At 49.6% G+C, this 20,741-nt stretch overlaps 1 protein-coding gene across 4 annotated transcripts in view; it reads left to right on the top strand.

The window, feature by feature from the left end:
- The window catches only part of LOC138511150 (zinc finger protein with KRAB and SCAN domains 7-like), a 296,010-nt gene that overhangs the window by 116,553 nt on the left and 158,716 nt on the right, over window positions 1-20,741 (top strand). For all 4 annotated transcript variants that reach the window (XM_069626650.1, XM_069626652.1, XM_069626649.1 and 1 more), the window contains exon 3: window positions 1,484-2,941. In XM_069626650.1, the coding sequence (XP_069482751.1) occupies window positions 1,484-2,941 (1,458 nt within the window). The remainder of the gene's footprint in view (window positions 1-1,483; window positions 2,942-20,741) is intronic.

Below are 20,741 nucleotides of genomic sequence, written 5' to 3'. Positions count from 1 at the left end.
GGAAAGCGGGTCCTCACTGAGAGGGACTCCCCTCTAAGGGACACACACTCCCATTCCTATCTAGAACTCCCTATGAAGAATATCCTGTCTGCCTATATGGGAGTGGAGATGACTGGTGGTGTTGTCGTTAATCCGCATGCAAAACACACAAACATTACTTCCCTAATGTTGGCTCAAGGTAATGCTGGAATCTTCATAAACTCAGCAGCTGATGGAGAACACGCCCATTTTATGCGCAGGGAGTGAGCCGCATCATTCTGGACGAATCGGCTCCTGTCACTGGGGACGCAGAGGGTTTGGAATCCCGAGATGGTTAAGTACCCTCTTCCCTGAGCCAGTCCATCTGATTCTCGATTGACCTACTGCGTTGTGGTTCCTTAATTGTGTGCAAACCTTTGTGTGACCAAAGGTGCTCTTCTTCATTTGGATGATTCTGTGGAAGAGGTTTGAGATGCAGCAAGACTCTGTGCTGGGGCATGGCACATTTGGCAAAGTCTTAGTGCTATTAATAAAGCGAGGACATAGTTATTTTGTCTCAATGTGTTCTTTATATTGTCTGCATATGTGAGGTTATTTGTCGTGTATACTGTGCACATCAGTTGGATTTCACCTCACTCTGCTGTGATTATGCAGACTTTGAGTGGTTTGGTCTCATTCTTAGATGTTCCACCTCCTTCCTCCGTTCTCAAGGTGGCCAGTCCTTAGTTGGGTTCAAATGGTCTTTCCAAGTCTTTCACAGTTCTGCCTTCCTCAGCTTCATGCGGTTTCAAATTTCTCCACACCTTTCTCAGTCAGTGGGAGCTTAATGAAACTTCACATCCCCTCTGGTTCTATGTGCTGTGCAGAGCTCTTGACTGGTTCTTCCAGCATCAGCCTCCCCATGTGGCCTGTGGCCAGGGACTGCTCTTGCAATCCTGCTCTTCTTATGCTCCCCCCTCTTGAGTCGTGATTGGTAGGGAAATTCCATTCACTGCTTTCACATTCCACTGGCGCTTTAATTTTTGTCTCTTCTCCTTTTCCCTCCATGCTCTGCTTTCTATCACAAGACGGGATGGTCATGTGATATAAATCGGGAAGGCAATCTTAGATTTTGTCAGTTGCTCTTTGTTTTTGGAAGTCACCATGTGGAGTTTCTAAGTAAGAGCAAAAAGGCCTGGTTGCTAAGCAGCTCATTGTTTTACCGTCTGGGCTTGTGGGAGCTCTGTTACACACCTGAGTGCAGATGTGCGTTATCTGTAATTGAAAGCAAGTTATGGCAAATGTGTCCTTTTTATTAATGTATGTATTCATAACGTGCATACAAACAATTTAACCATGCTGGTTTGTGTAGGGGGGGGACGGTGAATATATGGTTGTGCCTCCAGGTGGAATGTGTGTGGGTATGTGAGGGGGATAAACCAACACCAATATAAGAAAGTCCAAGAATGTGCTAATGACCACAGTTTTGGTACTTTTATTAACTACTGAAAATATTGTTTTCTAGATTCATCATTGCTGCCATCACAGCAGACTGTGAAGAAACGAAGGGCTTTGGGCAAGGCTCTCTCTGCACCAGTTCATAAAAAAGTTGCTGTCCCCTCCCCAGTCCTCCACAAAAAAGCTCATCATGACAAGTCTGCCTTGAAAGCAAAGCAAAAAACAAAAAAGAAAGCAATAGTAGACTCCTTATCATATCAGAAATCACCAGACAAGATAAAAGCAACTTCCCAACCAGAGCAGGAACCACCAATCCAGCCTAAGACTCGCTCTGACCCAGAGCAGAAGGAACCTAAGCAGGACAAACTTGCCCCTGCACCAGATCAGAAACCGCCAGACCGGGCCAAGTCTGGCTCCCGCCCACAGCAGAAGCCACCAAAGAAGAACATAGACACTCCCCCACCAGAGCCGAAACCACAAGACCAGGCTAAGACTGGTTCCCATCTAGAGCAGAAAGAACCAAAGGAGGACAAACGTGCCCCAGACAAGGGCAAGACTAGTGTCCACCCAAAGCAGAAATCCACACCAAAAGCAGCCTCACAAACGGACCAAAATTCATCAGACAAGATAAAGGCTATTTTTCCAACTGATAAAGCTAAGCTTGCATCTATAAAGGTCCGAAATGAAGCAAAATCCACTGTGGCTGCCTCCCAATCTCTCAAGAAAGCAGCACACCTACCCAAGGATGCAGCAGCGTTCTTCAAGAAACAAGCAGCCCTGGACAAAATGGCCTCCACACCGGAGCAAAGAACATCAGATAAGTGCGAGACTGCCTCTGTGCTCGACAAGGTAACGCCGGGCACTGACGCGACTGCAGCCTCGTTTGTCTTTAAAAAAGCAAATGGGGTCATGCCCACTTCCTCATCTTCAGACCACAGTAGGGCTGCCTCCCCGCCTCACAAGCACCTATTGGCAGTGTGCAAGTCTGTTACCGGACTGGTTAAGAAACGACCAGACTTCCAGAAAGAACTAGACAAAGTCGAAGAAGCCCTCCAAACAGTACGGAAAAAAGCAAAGTACTCCAAGGCTGCCTCCTCAAAGGGAAAGACTACCCCGGCACCTCTCGTGAAACCCCCAGACAAAGGCAAAACTACCTCAATGCCACCCAAGAAACCACCCGAACTTGGCAGGTCTGCCTCTACATCTCTGAAGGAACCAGATCTGGCCAAGGATGGCTTCCTCCCGTCTCAGAAACAGACAGACCTAGGCAAGACTACCTCCCCACTTCCCAAGAAACCACCGGACGGAGAGAAAGTTGAAGCCTCCCTTCTAAGGAAACCAGTAGACAAGACTTCCTCGGCTGCCCTTAAAAAAGCAGACAGGACCAAATCTGTTAAGAAATCTGCAGACCTGAGTAACGCTGACTCGCCAACAGAAAAGAAACAACCAGACTGTACCAAGGTTGTGTCTCATGTAGCCAAGACTGCATCACTAAGTGTCCAGAAACCAGCGGTTTCTACACCAGGTACGTTCCATGCTAATGCACTCACCTGGGATAGTACTAAACCTCGCTACAAATGAGGCTTGACAATGGCAAAATCATGGGAGCCCTATTGCAATGTAAAGTTGACCTTTTGGGGGGGAGGAGTGCCTAAGATCATGTTATCTGGTGCACTAGACTCTGGACCGTACCCCCCTCAAGAATATTAAAGAAAAGCGAATTGGAGCCGCTGGACAGAATCACAGGTGCCAGTCTCAGCCCTGAAGGCTGATTGACTCTCCCTTCTTCATAATCATTTGTTTTAATCTAATGCGCCCTGCTGGTTTCCGGACGATTTTAAGCACTGTAATAATGTGTATTCTTTTTAGCCACCTCATTTATTGATTTGGGAAGGCTGAATGACTGAAACAGCCTCCATGGTATTTGAACCTGGGGCTGCAGGTTTAATGCAGACATCTGAAGCGAGTGCTTAACTCATTGATCTATCTTGCTGGCTGACGTGACTTCTCCATCCTGAATTCTGTTTCTCGCTGGCTATATCGGAATCAATGCAGACACATAGCTGAGTGGGAAGTCATAGGACCTGTTGCATTGCCCTGCATGGGAAGCAAACAGTGCACCCATTTACCTGTTCAGCAGCAGACACGTAGGCTTCTGAGAGGAAGAGGAGAGGAGTGGGGGACCAAAACAGCCAGCAGGACCAAATTACTCTGGACTTTTCCTAGGAGCCTGAATAATTAGCAATCACCAATTCACCCGTCCATTTTACAAACATCCTTTGTTAATGCAGCCTGTCTCTGCATGACGGGATATGAAGCTTACTGGTCAGATAGGCGAATGTGTGAGTCGAGGTTCTAGAATCTTCCATCATGATGCCTTGTATTCATTGACATCCAGGGACATTGCATGGAGATTCAATCGGGTTCCTCCAGGTTCCAGCAGCCACCTACAAAGTGCTCTAGGCCCCTGCAGTTTAGGCCTGTGCCTGTGCAAGTAGACGGAACAGATGCAAGTTACTTTATTCCTGTAAAGGCTTGGGGATAGGGAGCTTGTGCCGCAGGAGATTTCATCGAAGTAGAATTCATCAAAGTTTTGTAAACCAAATTTGCCCCCAATATATGTGGGAGTTGGGTTTAGGCTAATAACAAATGTAGTGAGGTTAAAGGGGGATCTGTAGGAGGTCTCCCCCACATATATTTGTAGCAAAATCTACCAGTAAAAAATGTGATGAAACATTTTCGAGCAGATCACATAGAAACAAGGCTTGTCAGGTAAACTCCATAAAATGTCAGCTAGAGGAAGATAGATAAAAAGGCAGATCAACATAGGGGAACTACAAGAGCCAGCCAGGGTCTATCTGCAAGCTGATCATGTGACCTCTGGCCCCAAATCCACTTACTCCTACGTCCCGTCCCCTTTCCTCCATACTTATGGGACATCTCTCCGTCCTGTGGGACGGGACCGGAGCACTTTTGTAAAAAGCATCCACATTTTTTTCAGAAATGTGTCCCTCTTTCCTCCGCGGGGCCCAGCACGCGGCCGTAACCCCGCCCACCTTGGCTCCGCCCCACGCATCGCCCATCAGTCCTTTTCTCTGCACGATCGGGGCCGGACGCACATGCATCCTCGGAAGATTTACTTCCCATTTTCCCTCTCTGGCTCTCGCTAGCGTTCGTTTACTAGTCCGTCTATGTCTTTTAAACTAGATTTTCCAGACTGTTCATCGTGTCACGGTTGCTTCGCGAGGGCGGATCCCCATCCTCTTTGTTTAGAGTGTTTGGGTCCGGAACACTGTTGGGACTCCTGTTTTACTGTGACTCCCTTTCGGTCCGGTCTCTTCAACGTTGGTTGGAGCGGTGGGAGGAGGTGTTCGGATGGACTCCTCCTTCGCATTTTCAGGCATTCATTGACGAGAAGAAAAAACGCCCGGTAAGTTCTTTGATTTTCAGAGCACCCCGGCCGGGGGATACCTTCCCGGGTTCCTCTTGAGCCGGGAGGGGCGTTAATCGCTCTGTTACCGGGGTTTGCCCTGAGGTGCCTGTCGGGCCTAATAATTCTACCAGAGTTTTCTCCAAGGGTCTCCATAAGGGGCCTGTGATCACCGGAGTACACTCCGAGGCCCCTCCTTTGGGGGCTGTGTGTAGACCCAGTTCTACTGAGTCGTGGGGTACCGGAGCTTGCTCTGAGGCCGTTCTTTCGACTTCCCTCAAAAACAAAACCGGGTACGCCCCGAGGTCTTGGCTGGGCTTGAGGTTACCGAACGCATGTTCGAGGCCCGTGCCGATGAGGCTTCTACCGGGCCTAGGTCCGAGGTCCCTCGTACAGAGGCTAAGGCTACCAACAGTTCTGAGGGGCCAGGCAAGGCCCTGTCGGTGCCAGCGCACTGTTCCCGCTCTTGTGGTGACACCAGATCTGTTGAGGGGGCAAAGAAGAAAGTTTCTTCTTTTACCGCAAGAGCCGAGGCTCTTCCTTCGAAGGCTCAGTTGGCGGTTGGTATGTCTCAGAAACATTCCAGGCCTCGTAGTACCGGCTCTGCCGAGGTTTCTTACGTTAAGGCTAAAATTAAGACCCCTGATCCATCGACGGGGACCCCTGCCTCACTTCCTCACGTGCCGCAGTTCCCCTCAGATGAGGACAAAATGGCGCCCATTCCCGCCACGACCACGGCAGCCATTTTAGGTACTACCCCCTACAACTACGCCATCGGCCCCTGGTGTAGGGTTCGGACCTTCGGGTGAACCTAAGGTCCCTTGTGTGCATCCTTACCGGCCGGTTTATGATTGGAACGCCCGGATGCCACTTCCGCACAATGTTTCGTTGCCCGCGGGGGCGTCTCCCTTGATTTATGTGGATACGTCGGCGGAGGGGCCTGTGTGGCACCCTTCCCCGTTGCGTCCCTGGATTTGTCCACCTCATGAGAGGCCTCCAAAGGTTCCGAAACAATCTCCTGAGGACGCCTTCAAGCGCTTATGCGCACCGACCCCATGAGGGAATATTTCAAGGGGCTTTTCAAGGAGATATGTCCACCCGCGACTCCGGCTCCACCCATCCCGTCGGTGGTTCCGCCGGCGCCTCCCTTGGCCGTGGTGCCTCCCCCTGCGCTTCCGCCTGTGCCACCATTGTCCCTTGTGGACAAGGCAGTGCCTGACTCGGCTCAGCAGGAGCCGGACCTGTTAGATGACCCTCAAGACGATCAGGACAACAAGGACCTGCCCCGCTCTACCAGAGCTTTCCATGACCGGGTACTGGACATGGTGAGCTTCTTAGATGTTCCGGTGCCCGATGCACCTGCTCTGCAGGAGGGCGTGCTTTCTGGGGCGTTCACCTTGTCTCCTTTGGAGCGTACCGGCCTGTTCTTGCAGAAGGACATTCTGGCCGAGGTCCGAAGAGTTTGGACAAGCCACACTCGGGACTTTTTGTAAATAAAAAGATTGACGCGAGGTTCAGGCTACATTCCTCGAAAGAAGTGGCCTTGTCGTCTTGTCCGCCTCCCTCCTCCACAGTGGTGGCTGTGGCCACGTTGCAATCCAGACCTGCAGCTTCCTCCTCCGCAACGGCGACTCAGGTCTTGGGAAAGGACGACAAGCTCCTGGACTCCCTAGGGAGGAAAATCTTTGCCAATTCGGCCTTGCAGCTCAGGCAGGCCAATGCAGAATTGATTTTGGCGGGAGCTAACATGCGGATGTGGAGAGGTCTGTCAGAGTTTGAGGAGCACATCCCGGGCGAGAAGCTGGAGGATTTCAGAGAAGGCCTTTCCAATGCCAGAGTCTTGGGCCAGGATCTCCTGGAGACTGCGGCTCATCACGTAGACACCTCGGCTCGGGGTCTGATGTTAGGGTTTGATACCTCGCGGCAAGCATGGCTGCATGCCACTAAGTTCTCGAAGGAGGTGCAAGACAAGGTTCTGCACCTTCCATTTGATGGTAAGGAGCTTTTCACTCTTCTACTGATGTAGACCTCACCAAAACCAAAGACAGAACTCAGATGGCCAAATCATTGTCTGTTCTGGTTAAACCTCCCTTCAAGACTCAAAGGCCGTTGTCGCAAGGTCGACCTTCCTCTGGTTTTAGGGGCTTCCTCGACCGCAAAAATCGCAGAGTGGATACTCCTGCGGGGAATAACCACCGTAGACAACAGCATACGCGGTATTTCTCTCGCTCCTCAGCCTCCTCATCAGGTTCAGGTGGCACCGCCACCGATAAACCTGCCTAATGAGGGTTTTCTGCGCTCGCACGAGACCCCGGTGGGAGGACGCATTTGTGTCTCATTGGGAGGCGTGGCAGACCATCACAGAAGACAGATGGGTCTTGTCAGTCGCTCGAGCGGGTTTCCGCTTTCCTTTACTCCCTACTCCACCCCTCAACCCTCCTTTTCAGCTGTCGGGCTCACCCTCCCTCAAGGCCGAAGTTCAGAAACTTATGCTCCTCAGAGCTGTGGAACCCGTTCCCCTTGGGGAGCGAGGGGAGGGCTTCTACTCCTGGCTGTTTACTGTGCCCAAACCCAACCAAGCTGGCCTGCGCACCATCCTAGACCTTTCCCAGTTCAATCTTTCCCTACCCCAAGAGAAATTCAAGATGATCACGCCCGGCCAGATTCGCTCCTCACTGCAGGCGGGCGATTGGCTCAGCGTGGTGGATCTTCAGGATGTGTACATGCATATCCTGATTTGGAACCCACACAGGAGATACCTCAGTGTCTCTCTGGGAGAGGAGCACTTCCAGTTTCGGGTGCTTCCTTTTGGCCTCAGTTTGGCGCCACCTGTCTTCACGAAGATGTCGGTGATCGCGGCCCATCTTCGTCTCCAGGGTATCCATGTGTATCCCTATTTGGACGACTGGCTCCTTCACAGCCCTTGCCCGTTGGCAGCAGCGGGCAACCTCCAGTCTCTGCTCCAGCTCCTGTTCCATCTTGGGCTGTCGGTGAACTGGCGGAAATCCTCCATGACGGTCTCACAGGTCCTGACTTTGCTGGGTTTTCGTTGGAACACGATAGACTGCCGAGTGTATCTGACCCGGGACAAAATGGCGGATCTGTTGACCACGTATCAGATGTTTGCGCAGTCAGAGAGCATGTCGGCCTGGTGGCTCCAGAGGCTTCTGGGTCTCATGGCCTTGTGTGTGCTGGCTCTTCCTCTTGCTCGTCTCAAAATGAGACGGACCCAGATGGCTCTTCGGAGTTCCTGGCGTCAGGCTGTAGACCCGGATTCCAAACGGATAATGATTCTGGGTTCCATGAGAGTGGACCTGGACTGGTGGTCTTCTCTCAGCAACCTGTCAGTGGGTGTCAGGTTCCAGGACCCAAGCCCCATGGTGACGATCACGACAGACTCCTCCCTTTTCGGGTGGGGTGCGACGTTAGATCTTCTTCAGGTCTCGGACCTCTGGTCACCTCAGGACAAGCTCCTGCACATAAATCAATTGGAGCTTCTGGCGATTTTTCTGGCGATTTTTCTGGCGCTCAAGGCGTTCAGACCTCTCATTGTCAACAAGGTGGTTCGCATAAGAACGGACAATGCGGTGTCAATGTACTACATAAACAAGCAAGGGGGAACGAATTCTCCCACTCTCGTGGATCTGTCCATCCAGATTTGGGTGTGGGCCGTGCTTCATGGGGTCTGGCTGCTTGCAGTGCACATCCCGGTCCAGCTGAATGTCGCCGCGGATGCCCTCAGCCGGCGGACAGTGGTCAGCTACGAGTGGGAGTTGAAGGCGGAGAGCCTATCATGGATTTTCTTGCGTTGGGGCACACCGGAGGTGGACCTCTTCGCCACGGTGGTAAACAAGAAGCTTCCTCAGTACGCCTCCAGAGGGGGGCTGGGAGCCTCCTCTCTGGGTGACGCACTTGAGATCCCATGGCACAAAATGAGAGCTTACGCCTTCCCGCCTCTTCCTCTGGTTCATCGAGCAATTTGGAAGTTGAAGAGTTCTGTCAACTGTTCTCTTCTACTGATAGCTCTGTGGTGGCCTGCCATGTTTTGGTTCTCAGAACTTCAGCACCTGTCGGTGTGTCCGCCGATCAGGTTACCAGTAACTCCCGATCTTCTTCACCAAGGGGAACAGCAGATGTGGCACCCCTCCCCACAATCGCTCAACTTGGCGGCATGGTGCCTGAGTTCACGGCTCTAGAGCCTTTGGGTTTGTCTGCAGATAACATGCACATTATCCAGGCAGCCAGGAAACCCTCGACCAGATCCCAATACAAGAGTAAATGGCTCAGGTTCTGTCATTGGTGTTTGAAGAAAGAAGTGGACCGAGGGTGGCGACGATTGACACGGTGCTGTCTTTTGTCTCCTCCCTAGCAGAGTCAGGGGTTCATGTCTTGTCCTGCAGGACTTATCTCTCGGCGATTTCCGCCTACCTCTCTACAGACCAGTGTTCTTATTTGTTAACTAACCCGGTGGTGAAGAGACATTTTGCTGGTTTGACACGCATCTACCCTCCGGTTTGTAGTCTGCACCCGCCCTGGGACTTAAACGTAGTCCTGACGGCGCTGTGCCATAAACCTTTCGAGCCAAAGGCTACGGTTGACCTCAAGTACGTGTCCTGGAAAGTGTCCTTTCTGGTCGCCGTTATGTCAGCGAGGAGAGTGAGTGAGCTCCAGGCATTGTCGGTGGAGCATCCTTTCTTGGTTTTTCACAAGGACACGGTAGTCCTTCGGACGAACCCAGCTTTCCTACCAAAGGTAGTGACCGAATTCCATCTGAATCAGTCGATTTCCCTCCCGGTCTTTTTTCCGAACCCTGCCTCGGAGGCGGAAAGGGTTCTACACTGCCTGGATATCCGAAGAGCTCTTAAGTTCTACCTGGACAGGACTGCCGAGCTTCGGAGCTCTTACCAACTGTTTGTGACCTTCGGTAAACCCCAGGGCAGGCCGGTGCCTAAGGCATCCATTTCCAGATGGATTGCTGCCTGTATCACGGAATCTTTCACCGTCCAAAAGCTGAAACCTCCTAAGGGTATCCATGCACATCAGGGGCGAGGCAAGGCAGCTGCGGTTGCTTTTCAGAAGTATGTTCCCTGGGAGTACATCGCTAGAGCGGCTACCTGGGCCTCCCCATCTGCTTTCTGTAAGCATTACTGCCTTGATATGAGCTCTAGGGCTGACGCTCAGTTCGGCCAGGCTGTGCTGAAGAACCTGTTTCAGTAAGGGGTATTTCCATCCACCCATAGTTCCTGAAAGGAGTGCTTGGGAATCTCCCATAAGTATGGAGGAAAGGGGACGGGACGTAGGAGTATTACCAGGTTACTCACCGTAGTGACCACCTTACTCCTAGTCCATAGTCCTCTTTCCTCCATACGCCCGCCTGCCGTCCCATCCTAATAAGGTTCCTCTGTTATTGCTAATGGGTCTTGGACCCTGCGATAGAAAAGGACTGATGGGCGATGGCGCGCAGAAAGAGAGGAGGGACACATTTTTGAAAAAAATGTGGATGCTTTTTACAAAAGTGCTCTGGTCCCGTCCCACAGGACAGAGAGATGTCCCATAAGTATGGAGGTAAGGGGACTATGGACTAGGAGTAAGGTGGTCACTACGTTGAGTAACCTGGTAAATCTTTGAAGGGTCTTTCCATCCTCCGAAGGGGTGAGGAACACTGTGTACAGCACCACCAGAAGCACTAATTCTAGCTGCCAGCAGAGGGTAGGATTCTACAAGAACCAACGAGGATCGATCTACAATCTGATCACGTGATCTGGGACCAGCTTTATCGAGAAACTCACTTGGGAGCATCCAGCCCCGGGGTGCCCACTTAAGGGCAGAAGGTAGGGTGGATTCGTCACCCCCCCCTTATGGGTGCCATTTCTGCAGCCTGAAGCTCCCCTTAAAGCTCATCCATCTCCTTTCCAGCATCCTGTGATCCTGCAGCTGCTGCGTTCACTGTCAAGAGGACAGGCTTCCTGTTCGTCTCTTCCCTGCTGAAGTCCTTTCAGGTTACTTTGGGAATGTAAGCGATTTCCTTAGGGCGCCCTCCCATCCAGAGCAAACGGTTGGGGGAGCTAAGAGTTCTTTCTATTCTCTTTTATTTTTTCATTCTTTGTTTCCATACAGCCCCTCCTCGCTGCTACTTGCCCACTGAGGGCCTGGCAAAATAACCCATGCCCTGCCACCAGAATACCACTCAAACGTTGCTGCTAAAAATACCAAACAGCCAAACAGAAATTATTGTCCAATCCCTCTGCAAACCAAAATCCACACCTCCCATATACTCGTCCATTCCAAATTTACAAATACCTCATGCAATACTTCAACTCTAAAATACACATCAAGCAAGCCCTCCTCTTTGCTCTTACGCCCCACTCCCAAACATTCCACTCATGGACCGCCTTCCACCCCATTGACAGAGACACCTTCATCGCCCTCACTGCCAAAACAAGCCTGCACTCTTTTGGATGATGCATGACCACCTCAAGCCACATCCAATTGCATCACTACCCTCGCTCCTCACTGGCTCAACATAATCAACACCTGTCTCTCACATGGTACTATTTCCTCTGCACTCAAAATTGGACAAATCTCGCCCCTCCTAAAAAAAGAAATCTCTCAACCCCCACTCCCTGAAACTGAAAATTACCACTCTGTTACTATTCTACCATACCATGGCAGAATCATGTCACTCTCCAGGTGGGACACCATATCACCACAAACTACCTACTCAACCCCTTTCAACCTGGCTTTCCACCTGGGCAGAGCACTGAGAACGCTACACGTCTCATGCTCGAGGACCTCCACACACTGCAGACATGGGGCACACGGCACTACTCCTCCTCCTTGACCTCTCTGCAGCCTTTCACACCCTTGACCACACCATACTTCTCGACAACCTAGCGCTCAGGATTAAACCAGCAGGCACTGTCCTCGACTGGTTCACTGCCTTCCTTACTGAGAGGGGACACTTTGTTTCTATGCCCGCCTTTCGATCTATCCCAACCACGGTCAAGTACGGGGTCCCACAAGGCTTCTCCCTGTCTCCACTCTTCAACCTATATGTTGAATCCCTTCGCCATTCACTTGGCAAAGACAACATTCATTTCCACCAATACCCAGATGACACATACATGCACTTCTAAGTCTCATACCCCACCCAACTCCACTTCCTCAAAAGCTGTCTCTCCACCATTACCACCTAGCTGGCCATCCCCTTCCTCAAGCTTAACTCATCCAAAATAGAATACCACCTCATTGATCCGACAAACTCGCCTATTGGATCAAAGAACTCGCTACGGAAAACCCACACACATCCTCTCCACACCTGTCAAATCCCTTGGCTTCACCATCGACCTGCACCCCCACCAACCCCGCACCACCTGTCCTTCACACACCAAATAGGTACTGTCATTAAAAAACAATTTTACAACTACACCTCCTTCGAAATAGACATCCTTCCTCCTTATGACGTCTGCCCAGCACTACACTACAGTCCAAGTGTTTGTTCTCACCAAGCTGGACAACGATGATGCTGTCTTCAATGGACTCCCCAGCAGCTCCCTTGCTCCCCTGCAAGCCATACAAAGTGCAGCAGCCAGACTCATCCTCCACCTACCCAAACATTCGCGCATCACCACAGATCTCACCCAGCTCCACTAACTCCCTATACCCCAAAGAATAGTCTTCAAATTCTTCTGTGTTGTTTTCAAAGCCATTCACCACAAAGCCCCATCTTACCTTCACGACAAGCTGAAGCCCATCACCCATACAAACACCAGACAAGCAAGCCAGCATCTCCTACACATTCTGCAAACTAACATGCACAGAAAAACAAGCATTTACCCACTGGGCACCCATGGCATGTAACACCATATCTATTCACATCTGCACTGCACCCTCCATCACCACTTTCAGAAAGAGCCTCTAAACATACTTGTTTCCCCACACGTAACCGCACCCCTCCATCTTCGCTGCTGCCACTTGTTTATCCTAATCTTTCTAGCCTATCCAGAAAACATTTTATAACTTATGTTTCACCTGCCACCTTTCCAACCTTTGAACATTGTAAGGCACCCCAAGACCCCCTGGGTGGAGCCGCCGCTGAACAAAAATAATAAAGGTATAGTTTTGGTCCTAACATCGGCAGACTCCAGTCTGTGCAACACTTTTTATAGCCCTTAGAAACAAACCCTACAAAAAAAATCTAAATATTTTGAAGGGTCTATTTGTTGAAGGCTTCTTTTGGACAGGGGAGCCAATGACTCACATCTATGGCACTTTAAGTCCTTCCTCGAATCATCCAAGCAGGAGGAACTGAGTCTGAGTCATGTAGGGCACTGCATTGGCCCTTTTGCTCTCACCTGAGAGGTGCTTGGAGGGAGGTAGCTGGGCTTCTTGGTAAACCAGTCTTCACTGAGCACATGATGACGATGTTGAGAGTAAAAAACAAATGGGAAGCAAATGCGAAACTCGCACTACAGGGTCACACACCCCTTCCTAGTCCCCTGTATCCATGTAGCTCTGGCCGTTGGCCCCCTGGAGCGATAGGAAGGTGGGCAAAGAAAAGGAGCATCATTGCAGCAGAAATGGGGCTTAAAGCAATGGGTGCAAGCGAAGGCAAGCAAGGGTGTAGAGGATGACAGGGAAATTGGGAGTGGGTCAAGCAGAGAAACTGGACGATTGGTGAACTAAGGCATGGAAATGGGAAGGGGGAGAGCAGAAAACCTGCAAAGTAGCAAAGAGTGTAAACATCCAATTGGGAGAAGAGCTAAGAAGCTGGGAGGATAGGCAAGGAGATAATCTAGATATAATCTGGGAAGTCAAGTGAATGACATGAAAGGGAGATACAGATGTAGGAATGTTGGAGGTAGAGTACTGGGAGAGCTTCATTTCTCTAGAGTATCATGAGTTGGTGCAATGGTCATGGCACTTGCCCAATTGCAGTCCTGTTAAGTCTGCTCCTAGCAAACCTCTGACACATACCAGTAGTTTTTGAAGACCTGATGAGCTCCAAGCATCTGCAAGTCTACCCAAGAGGTTGTGTGGGGACATCTTGAGTTCTCTATGTGCAGAATGACGCATTCTAATGGATTGTGTCCTCCCACGTATTCCTCATCTTTGATATATTCGTAAGTCTGCTTGCAGCTTCAGAAAATGTTGTGCATCATGGAGTTGTGGTCCTCAACGGCCTCCGTCCTGTCTTCGGCTGTGATGTCAACACTGGTATAACTAGCTTGCGCTGTGACTGTTGCCTCAGTTCTGTTTTTCCGCATGCTCAACACTCTTCAGACGGTTCTTTGCCTCAGCAAATTCTTTGTGCGTATTTTCTTCAGAGTCGAATATGTCTACACCGAAGACTGACTTCAATTACAGACCCACATCTGATCCGTTTGTGGTGTCTGGGTGTGGACCACAGAGTAGACTACTGCGGTTCCGATCAGTAGATGACAGTGAAGGCCTTGACGGAGAGGAAGGGGAAACTCATGGCAGGTAGGACGCTTTCGAAATCCCCTTCTGCTGGTACCGATCAAGGTGCAAAGACAATTTAATTTAGCCGGTGTAGTGACATAGCATAATATACTAAGAAATTGGAAAGTTAGGACTGCCCCAACCACTCGGGCATGGCTAAGAGACTTGACCTATATCAATGAGTGAAGAAGGATTTGTTACGCTAGTATCGCCTGAAAACCGACCCAAAGAGATATGGGCCCCCTTCCGCTTATACTTAGCTGAAATACAAGGAACTGCCCAGTCGGACACAGGAGATCCTATGCTATAAACATTGTAATTATTAATTTGTAGGTTTCTATGTATCTGTGCACCAAACTACGAGGTAAATGTCATACGAATTGTACTATGGTTGTAACTGTGATGAAAATAAAGTTTAAACAAAATCAAATATCCCTTTCTACTACCCTGTCAAAAAGGAGGTTGTCTGACAATTCCAGGGAAGTTTCCCTGGAAAGAATGTGCTCAAACACTCAATGCCCTCGAGAACCAGATCTTGTCACTCGTCATCCTTCCTCCTCTCACAAAAAGGTGAATAAACGACGCCATAGATTACGCTCGTCTTCGTCTGGCTCATCTCTTGACAGACAAGTTAATTTCCCAAGAAAGTCGGTATCTTCTGTTCACTGGGAAAAATGATGTCTTCAAATGCTGGAGATTTTTCAGAAGATGGCTCAGAATGCCCCTCCGAAAGACCCCAAGGAAGCTTCAGAACCCACTGTGTCTGGTAAGACCGGCAGGGTATCTACTGAGACCACTACTTGTGTGCCAAAGAGCCCAGGCAGTAAGTCTCCTCGACATTTGTTGGAGTCTTTGTCTCGACACAGGCAAAAGTCAAAGCCTTCCTCCTCGACTCCTGTAAATGAACAGGTACATGTCCATTCAAAGCCAGTATATCTGTCGAAGCCTTTTGAGCAGTCAACACCTTTGACGCCTTTATCGCCTTTGACGCGTTCCGGGATTTCAAAACCTTTGGTTGAGGTATCAAAGTCTTCCAAACCTTTTCCTAAGGGTGATTTTTTGTAATTTATTTTTTAATTTGATTTTTTAGGACCATGGAGTCCATTTTTGAAGAGGAGGAAGAGCAGAATTTACCCTTTTGGTTATGAATATGGTACTCCAAATTTGCCTGAAGAGTTGGTTTCAGAGGAATCTAGAATGCAAACACTCTGGCGAGGTGTCCAAGGCACTAGCCTCCTTCAAAGACGGACTTTGCCACTCCTGATGTTTCAGGTAATTCTGACCCCTCATACAGAGCAGTGGTGGGAAAGGTCACTGCATATCTGAGATGGGAAAAGCCAGTAGCAATGCTGGAAAGGGATCATTTATCTGACATCCTTGGCAGCGGACCTCCAAAAGAGCCAGTATTACCATTCAACGCTGCTTTAACCCCTTAAGTGCCAAGGACGAGTTAGCTCGTCCTTGGGATTACTTCCCTGTTGCCAAGGACGAGATACCTCTTCCTTGGCACTTAAGGGGTTAATGAAGGAGAAAACGTTAGAAGGCATTGAATGGCGAAATACCGAAATCACCAAAAGAGGCCTTGGCACTGGGGGGGGACCCATGGCAGTTAAAAGGTTAAGGACTAGGGTGTTAGAGAACTGGAGAACTGGTTAAAACCAGATACTACACCAGTGGTCTAACAATAATTAGACTAGAAAATACAGGGTTGCCTTTATAGACCCTGATTTCTTGTCTAGACACCCCATTCCTGAGAGTCTGGTGGTACAGGCAGCAACATCAACTTCGAAGGCTGCAGCCTATCCAACTATCCCCACGGATAGAGACAACAAAAAGTTTGATGCCTTAGGAAAAAGGGTATTTTCTTCAGGCAGCACGTGGCCCTCTAATCCATGAATGCAACTTGAGCCCTGGCCAAGTACACTCACACTTTGTGGGATGTTATAGCTTCGGCTGTGGACCATATCCCTGAGGGGGAGGAGAGGTGGGGTTTTCTTAACATGGCAAAGATGCCATGTGCCAGTCTCTCCAATCTGGCCTGGATTCAGCAGACTATGTTAGCATGGCTATGGCAGGAGTACTGTCGCCAGGAGGTTTGCTTGCCTCGGGAGGCCAGGGTTTACACCCAACGTTCAATCACGAATTTGATGGCTGCCAGCTTTTCGGCTCAAATGCAATCATCCAAGGCTGCAGCGAAGTCGGATGGAGCAGTGATTTGCCAACCTAATCAGTCCCGGGGGTCTTCCCATGGATGGAGGGGTCGCCCCCTTTTGTTTTTACTCCTCCATTGCAATGGGAAGAGGCCAGTTTGTGCAGAAGGGTCAAAGAAGAGCACCCCTTGGTTCCAGAGGTCGAGGAGGGAAAGCTTCTCTGTCAGCCTCTGCTTCTTTGCCCTCAGCTTCAGCAGCAACTCCAAAACACCTCGGAGTCCTTTATTCACAGGACTGGTGGGGGCAGGCCGACTCAGCATCTGGAGAGTTGGCGGGCATAACCTCTGATGCTTGGGCACTGCCTCACCTTTTTTAGAAGACATCCAGATTGTCCTCCGGGAGGTCAATCCTGGAGGGATCCGAATCCGGTCCTCTTACAGGAGAAAAGTGCAATAGTTTGTATCTGCGGTGGAGAGGAATCTGGATTGTTACTCTCCCTATTTTCTAATCCCCAAGAAGGATGGAGGATTGCGACCCATCTTGGATTGGAGACACTTAAACAAGTTCCTTAGGAAGGACAAGTTCACAATCTTTCTCAGATCCTTCAGACCCTTCGGCTCTGGGATTGGTTGGTGTCATCGGACCTTCAGGATGCTTACTTTCATGTGCCCATACATCCCAAACACAGAAAGTACCTGAGGTACGCAGTTGGCGGTTCTCACTATCAGTTTCGGGTCCTGCCATTCAGGCTCACGTCTGCCCGAGGGTTTTCACCAAGCTCATTGCAGTGGTGACAGCGAGTCTGAGGAGGGAAGGGATTCACATCTACACCTACCATGACGATTGTCTGATCAGAGCTTGTTCTCCAGAACAGGCTCAGTCACTCAGTTGGACTTGCCACTTCGTCCACAGGCTGGACTTCTCCTTGAATTTCAAGAAGTCCCACTTGACACCATCACAGAAGCTTTAGTTTATTGGAGCGGTCCTGGACTCGTCCTCTGGAAAAGCCTCACTCCCCACCCCCTAGCTGAAGGCTCAACATCTTTCGCAGATGGTCCAAAAGTTTGAGTTTTCCTGGTGCCAGAAGCCTATGTGAGAATAGGTCCCCCCAAAGAGCACTCGGATCCCAGTGGTCTCTGTTCTGCAGCAGCATGACGGACCTTCTTGAGGTCCCGAACAAGGTTGCTCAGGATCTCCTGTGGTAGGCCTGTCGAGAGGACGTGATGAAAGGAGAACTTTTGTGTGCAGCCGTGGCCAGAGATGACCATTGTGACAGATGCCTCCCTCAGAGGGTGGGGAGCCCACATGAACGACCTGTCAATCAGCGATCATTGGTCTCCGTCGGAGTCCAGACTTCACATCAACCTTTTGGAGCTGAGGGCAATCAGACTAGCGCTGAAGGCTTTCCTGCCATCTGTGAGAGGGAAGAATGTCCTGATAATGACACAACATAGTGGCCAACAAGAGAGGGGGTGGGGTGTAGGGGTCCCTGCCTCTGTGCAGAGTGGCAATGCAGCTCTGGTTTTGGGCATTAAAAGATGGCATCTCTCTGCTGACATTTCCTCTACCCAGAGAAGAAAACATAGCAGCGGGCGCTCTGAGGTGGCGGAGCACTATCTCTCATGAGTGGGAACAAGCTCAGGAAGTCTTTCTGGACATTTTTGCACGTAGGGGACCCACTTAGGGGGATCTTTTTGCAACCGGTATCAACAGAAAGTGCAACCCGTTTTGCTCCAGGGAATTCCCTCAGAGAGGAGCTCTAGGGGACACGTTTGTGGTGGATTGGGAATTTCCACTTCTGTATGTGTTTCCACCAGTCCTCGTTATTCCTCAGGTCATCAGGAGATTGGGGACATTCGGAAAGTCCATGATCCTGATTGCTCCGGATTGGGCCAGGAGGATGTGCTACACGGAACCTCTAGAGATGGCCATCTGCTCTCTAATTCGTCTTCCCCGTAGAGAGTACTTACGCTCGCAAGAAGGGTTGGAGGGGGTCTCCTTCATCCAGAAATCAGTACTCTGAACCTTGATGCCTGGTTTCTGAGAGGATAAGATATAAAGATTGGGACCTTCCCTAAGATGTAATGGAGGTGTTGCTTTCGGCCAGAAGGCTAGCAGCGAAATCTCTGTACTGCTGCCGTTGGAGCACATTTTGCAGCTTATGCAGAGAAAAGAATGTTGATCCTTTCACGTGAAAAACTGCTACAGGATTGGAGGAACATCCAGTATAAATAGGATTACCAGGGGTAAGTAATTTGTTCTACTGATCAGTTGCCGTTTCTCTGTCTGCTCCACATCTTCCCAGTATGGTTGGGAATTGCCATCACTCGCAGGCAGGTCACCAACTACCAGAGCGTGTTAGATTTATTTTTTGACGAGAGGCTGGCCATGAAAGTGTTTCTGCTGTTGCCTCCCATTTGTTTTCCTGATCATGTTTGGTGAACTCTTTTTTTTGGAGAAACCTGGTGGAGGTTTTTCAGTTTTGGTTTTCATTTGGCTACATGCCATCTCCCTTCACTACATGCTATACATCGAGGGAAATATTTTAAATGTTCAGCTTCTTGCACTCATTTGTCAAGCAGGCCAATGTGCGACATAAGCACAATTATGCCTGTAATGAACATGTTTCTTAAATATACCCCATTAATACCCATTAACCTGCTTGCAAAGCCTTGACTGAAAAACCTGAGGGTTTAAAACTCACAAACTGCAGTGCAAGCAATCAAATGTAGCTTCTAGTCTAAACATGAGGATGCTGCAGTGAAGTCAGCGGTGCACAGATACACAGGGTCCAGTCCACACTCTGAAGTGACAGTCGACCTGCCACCCCCAACCAACTGTGGGGGGCAGTGCAAACATTAACTATGCGCATGACAATTCATGGCAACCTTAAACCAAACCATTCCAATCATTCCCTTTGTGAAGGGTCGGGGATTTGGAAGGGGCTTCTAGGATAACTCCCATACAAGAGTGAAAATGTCAATCAATTTAAAGGCCATACTTTTTTGGATAGCGAGTTTTAACAAACATAATTCTAGCGCTGGCAAGGGCCACACTCTGTAGCGGGCCTGACCATGGCTGTGATGAGAGCAATGGTCATCAAAGTCGTAGTTGTGTACAAACATCTCGCCTCGCCTTTTGGCATGCATTGGCCTCAGGCTTCCACACTGGTAGGGTTGTTTTCCCTTCTTACGACCGCTCTTTACCAGCTTCCATCTTCTGCTCTATTAGGGAGTCTCCTCTTTGGTATCGCCCGCTGCGTTGCAGACCCGCTCACGTGATGAATAATATGGACATTAGACTACAGAAGCTTCTGTGTTATGGGCTGCAATAGGGTGCTTTCACCACAGTGCTTGCACTGACGCTTGCTACGGCTTGATATTTTAGCTCCAAGCGGCATCCGCTACAAGAGCATTTGAGATTGAGGGTTTAGGGTAGCTACTGCATAAGTGAATGGGCCCAAGTCTTCCTCCTTATTGTCCATCTTCCGGGGGCACATGGATGGACAGTGGTGGCAGAGAACAGCCTTAGATTGCCAGTTCTCCACACGCAGGCAGTTTCTGACCATGATGAAATTATCACCACATCATCAATGCCACTTGAACAGGTGCAAAAAGGAAAATGTAACTGCAGTGCCTGGCAAAGGCCTAATACTTATACACTGGCCAAAACTGTTGGCTTTGCCAATGCGTATTTTTAACATGGCTTCAGTGAAGGACATACATAGTGCTCATCAATCGAGTGGCTGAAGGCAGACCAGGCAAGACTGTATTACACTAGTAGCACGTTTACAACGCCAATTAAGTCATTAACTCTTAGAACACCACTTTAAAAAAACCCTGGCAGGCACTTAGAGTGCATAGGTTGATGGTAAGGTTTGATTAAAGCAAGCTCAAGTGTTCTCATGAGGGGGTGTTTTGGGTGGGCAGGACCTGGGTGGGAATGGCCATAGGGATTAGCATTGCCATGGGCAGTCAGTGGGTGGGCAAATAACCAAACAGCTACAAGCTTTGTTTCTTTCCTCACATGCAATTTCTCCTTTGCTGTACTCTAATGCAATATTCTTGGCTTGTACATGGCGCTTCAGCGCCACCTAATAGCCCAAACTTATGAGAGAAAAATAAAAGGTAATGTGTCCAGTCTTCAGCGTTTCAGGGCCACATTTTATTCTCGCCGTTATCCGATTTTTGTCTTCAGAATTCCGATGGGGAGCTCATTGTTGTGGCCTTCCGGGTCACCTAGTCCGTCGTCCTCACATTAAATAACTGTGAAAGCAATATTTC

Source organism: Ambystoma mexicanum, chromosome 6p (assembly GCF_040938575.1).
Source record: "Ambystoma mexicanum isolate Mex_15411 chromosome 6p, UKY_AmexF1_1, whole genome shotgun sequence".
NCBI lineage: Eukaryota > Metazoa > Chordata > Amphibia > Caudata > Ambystomatidae > Ambystoma > Ambystoma mexicanum.
Note: the sequence above shows the minus strand (reverse complement) of the source record. Positions and strands in the feature narration are given on the sequence as shown.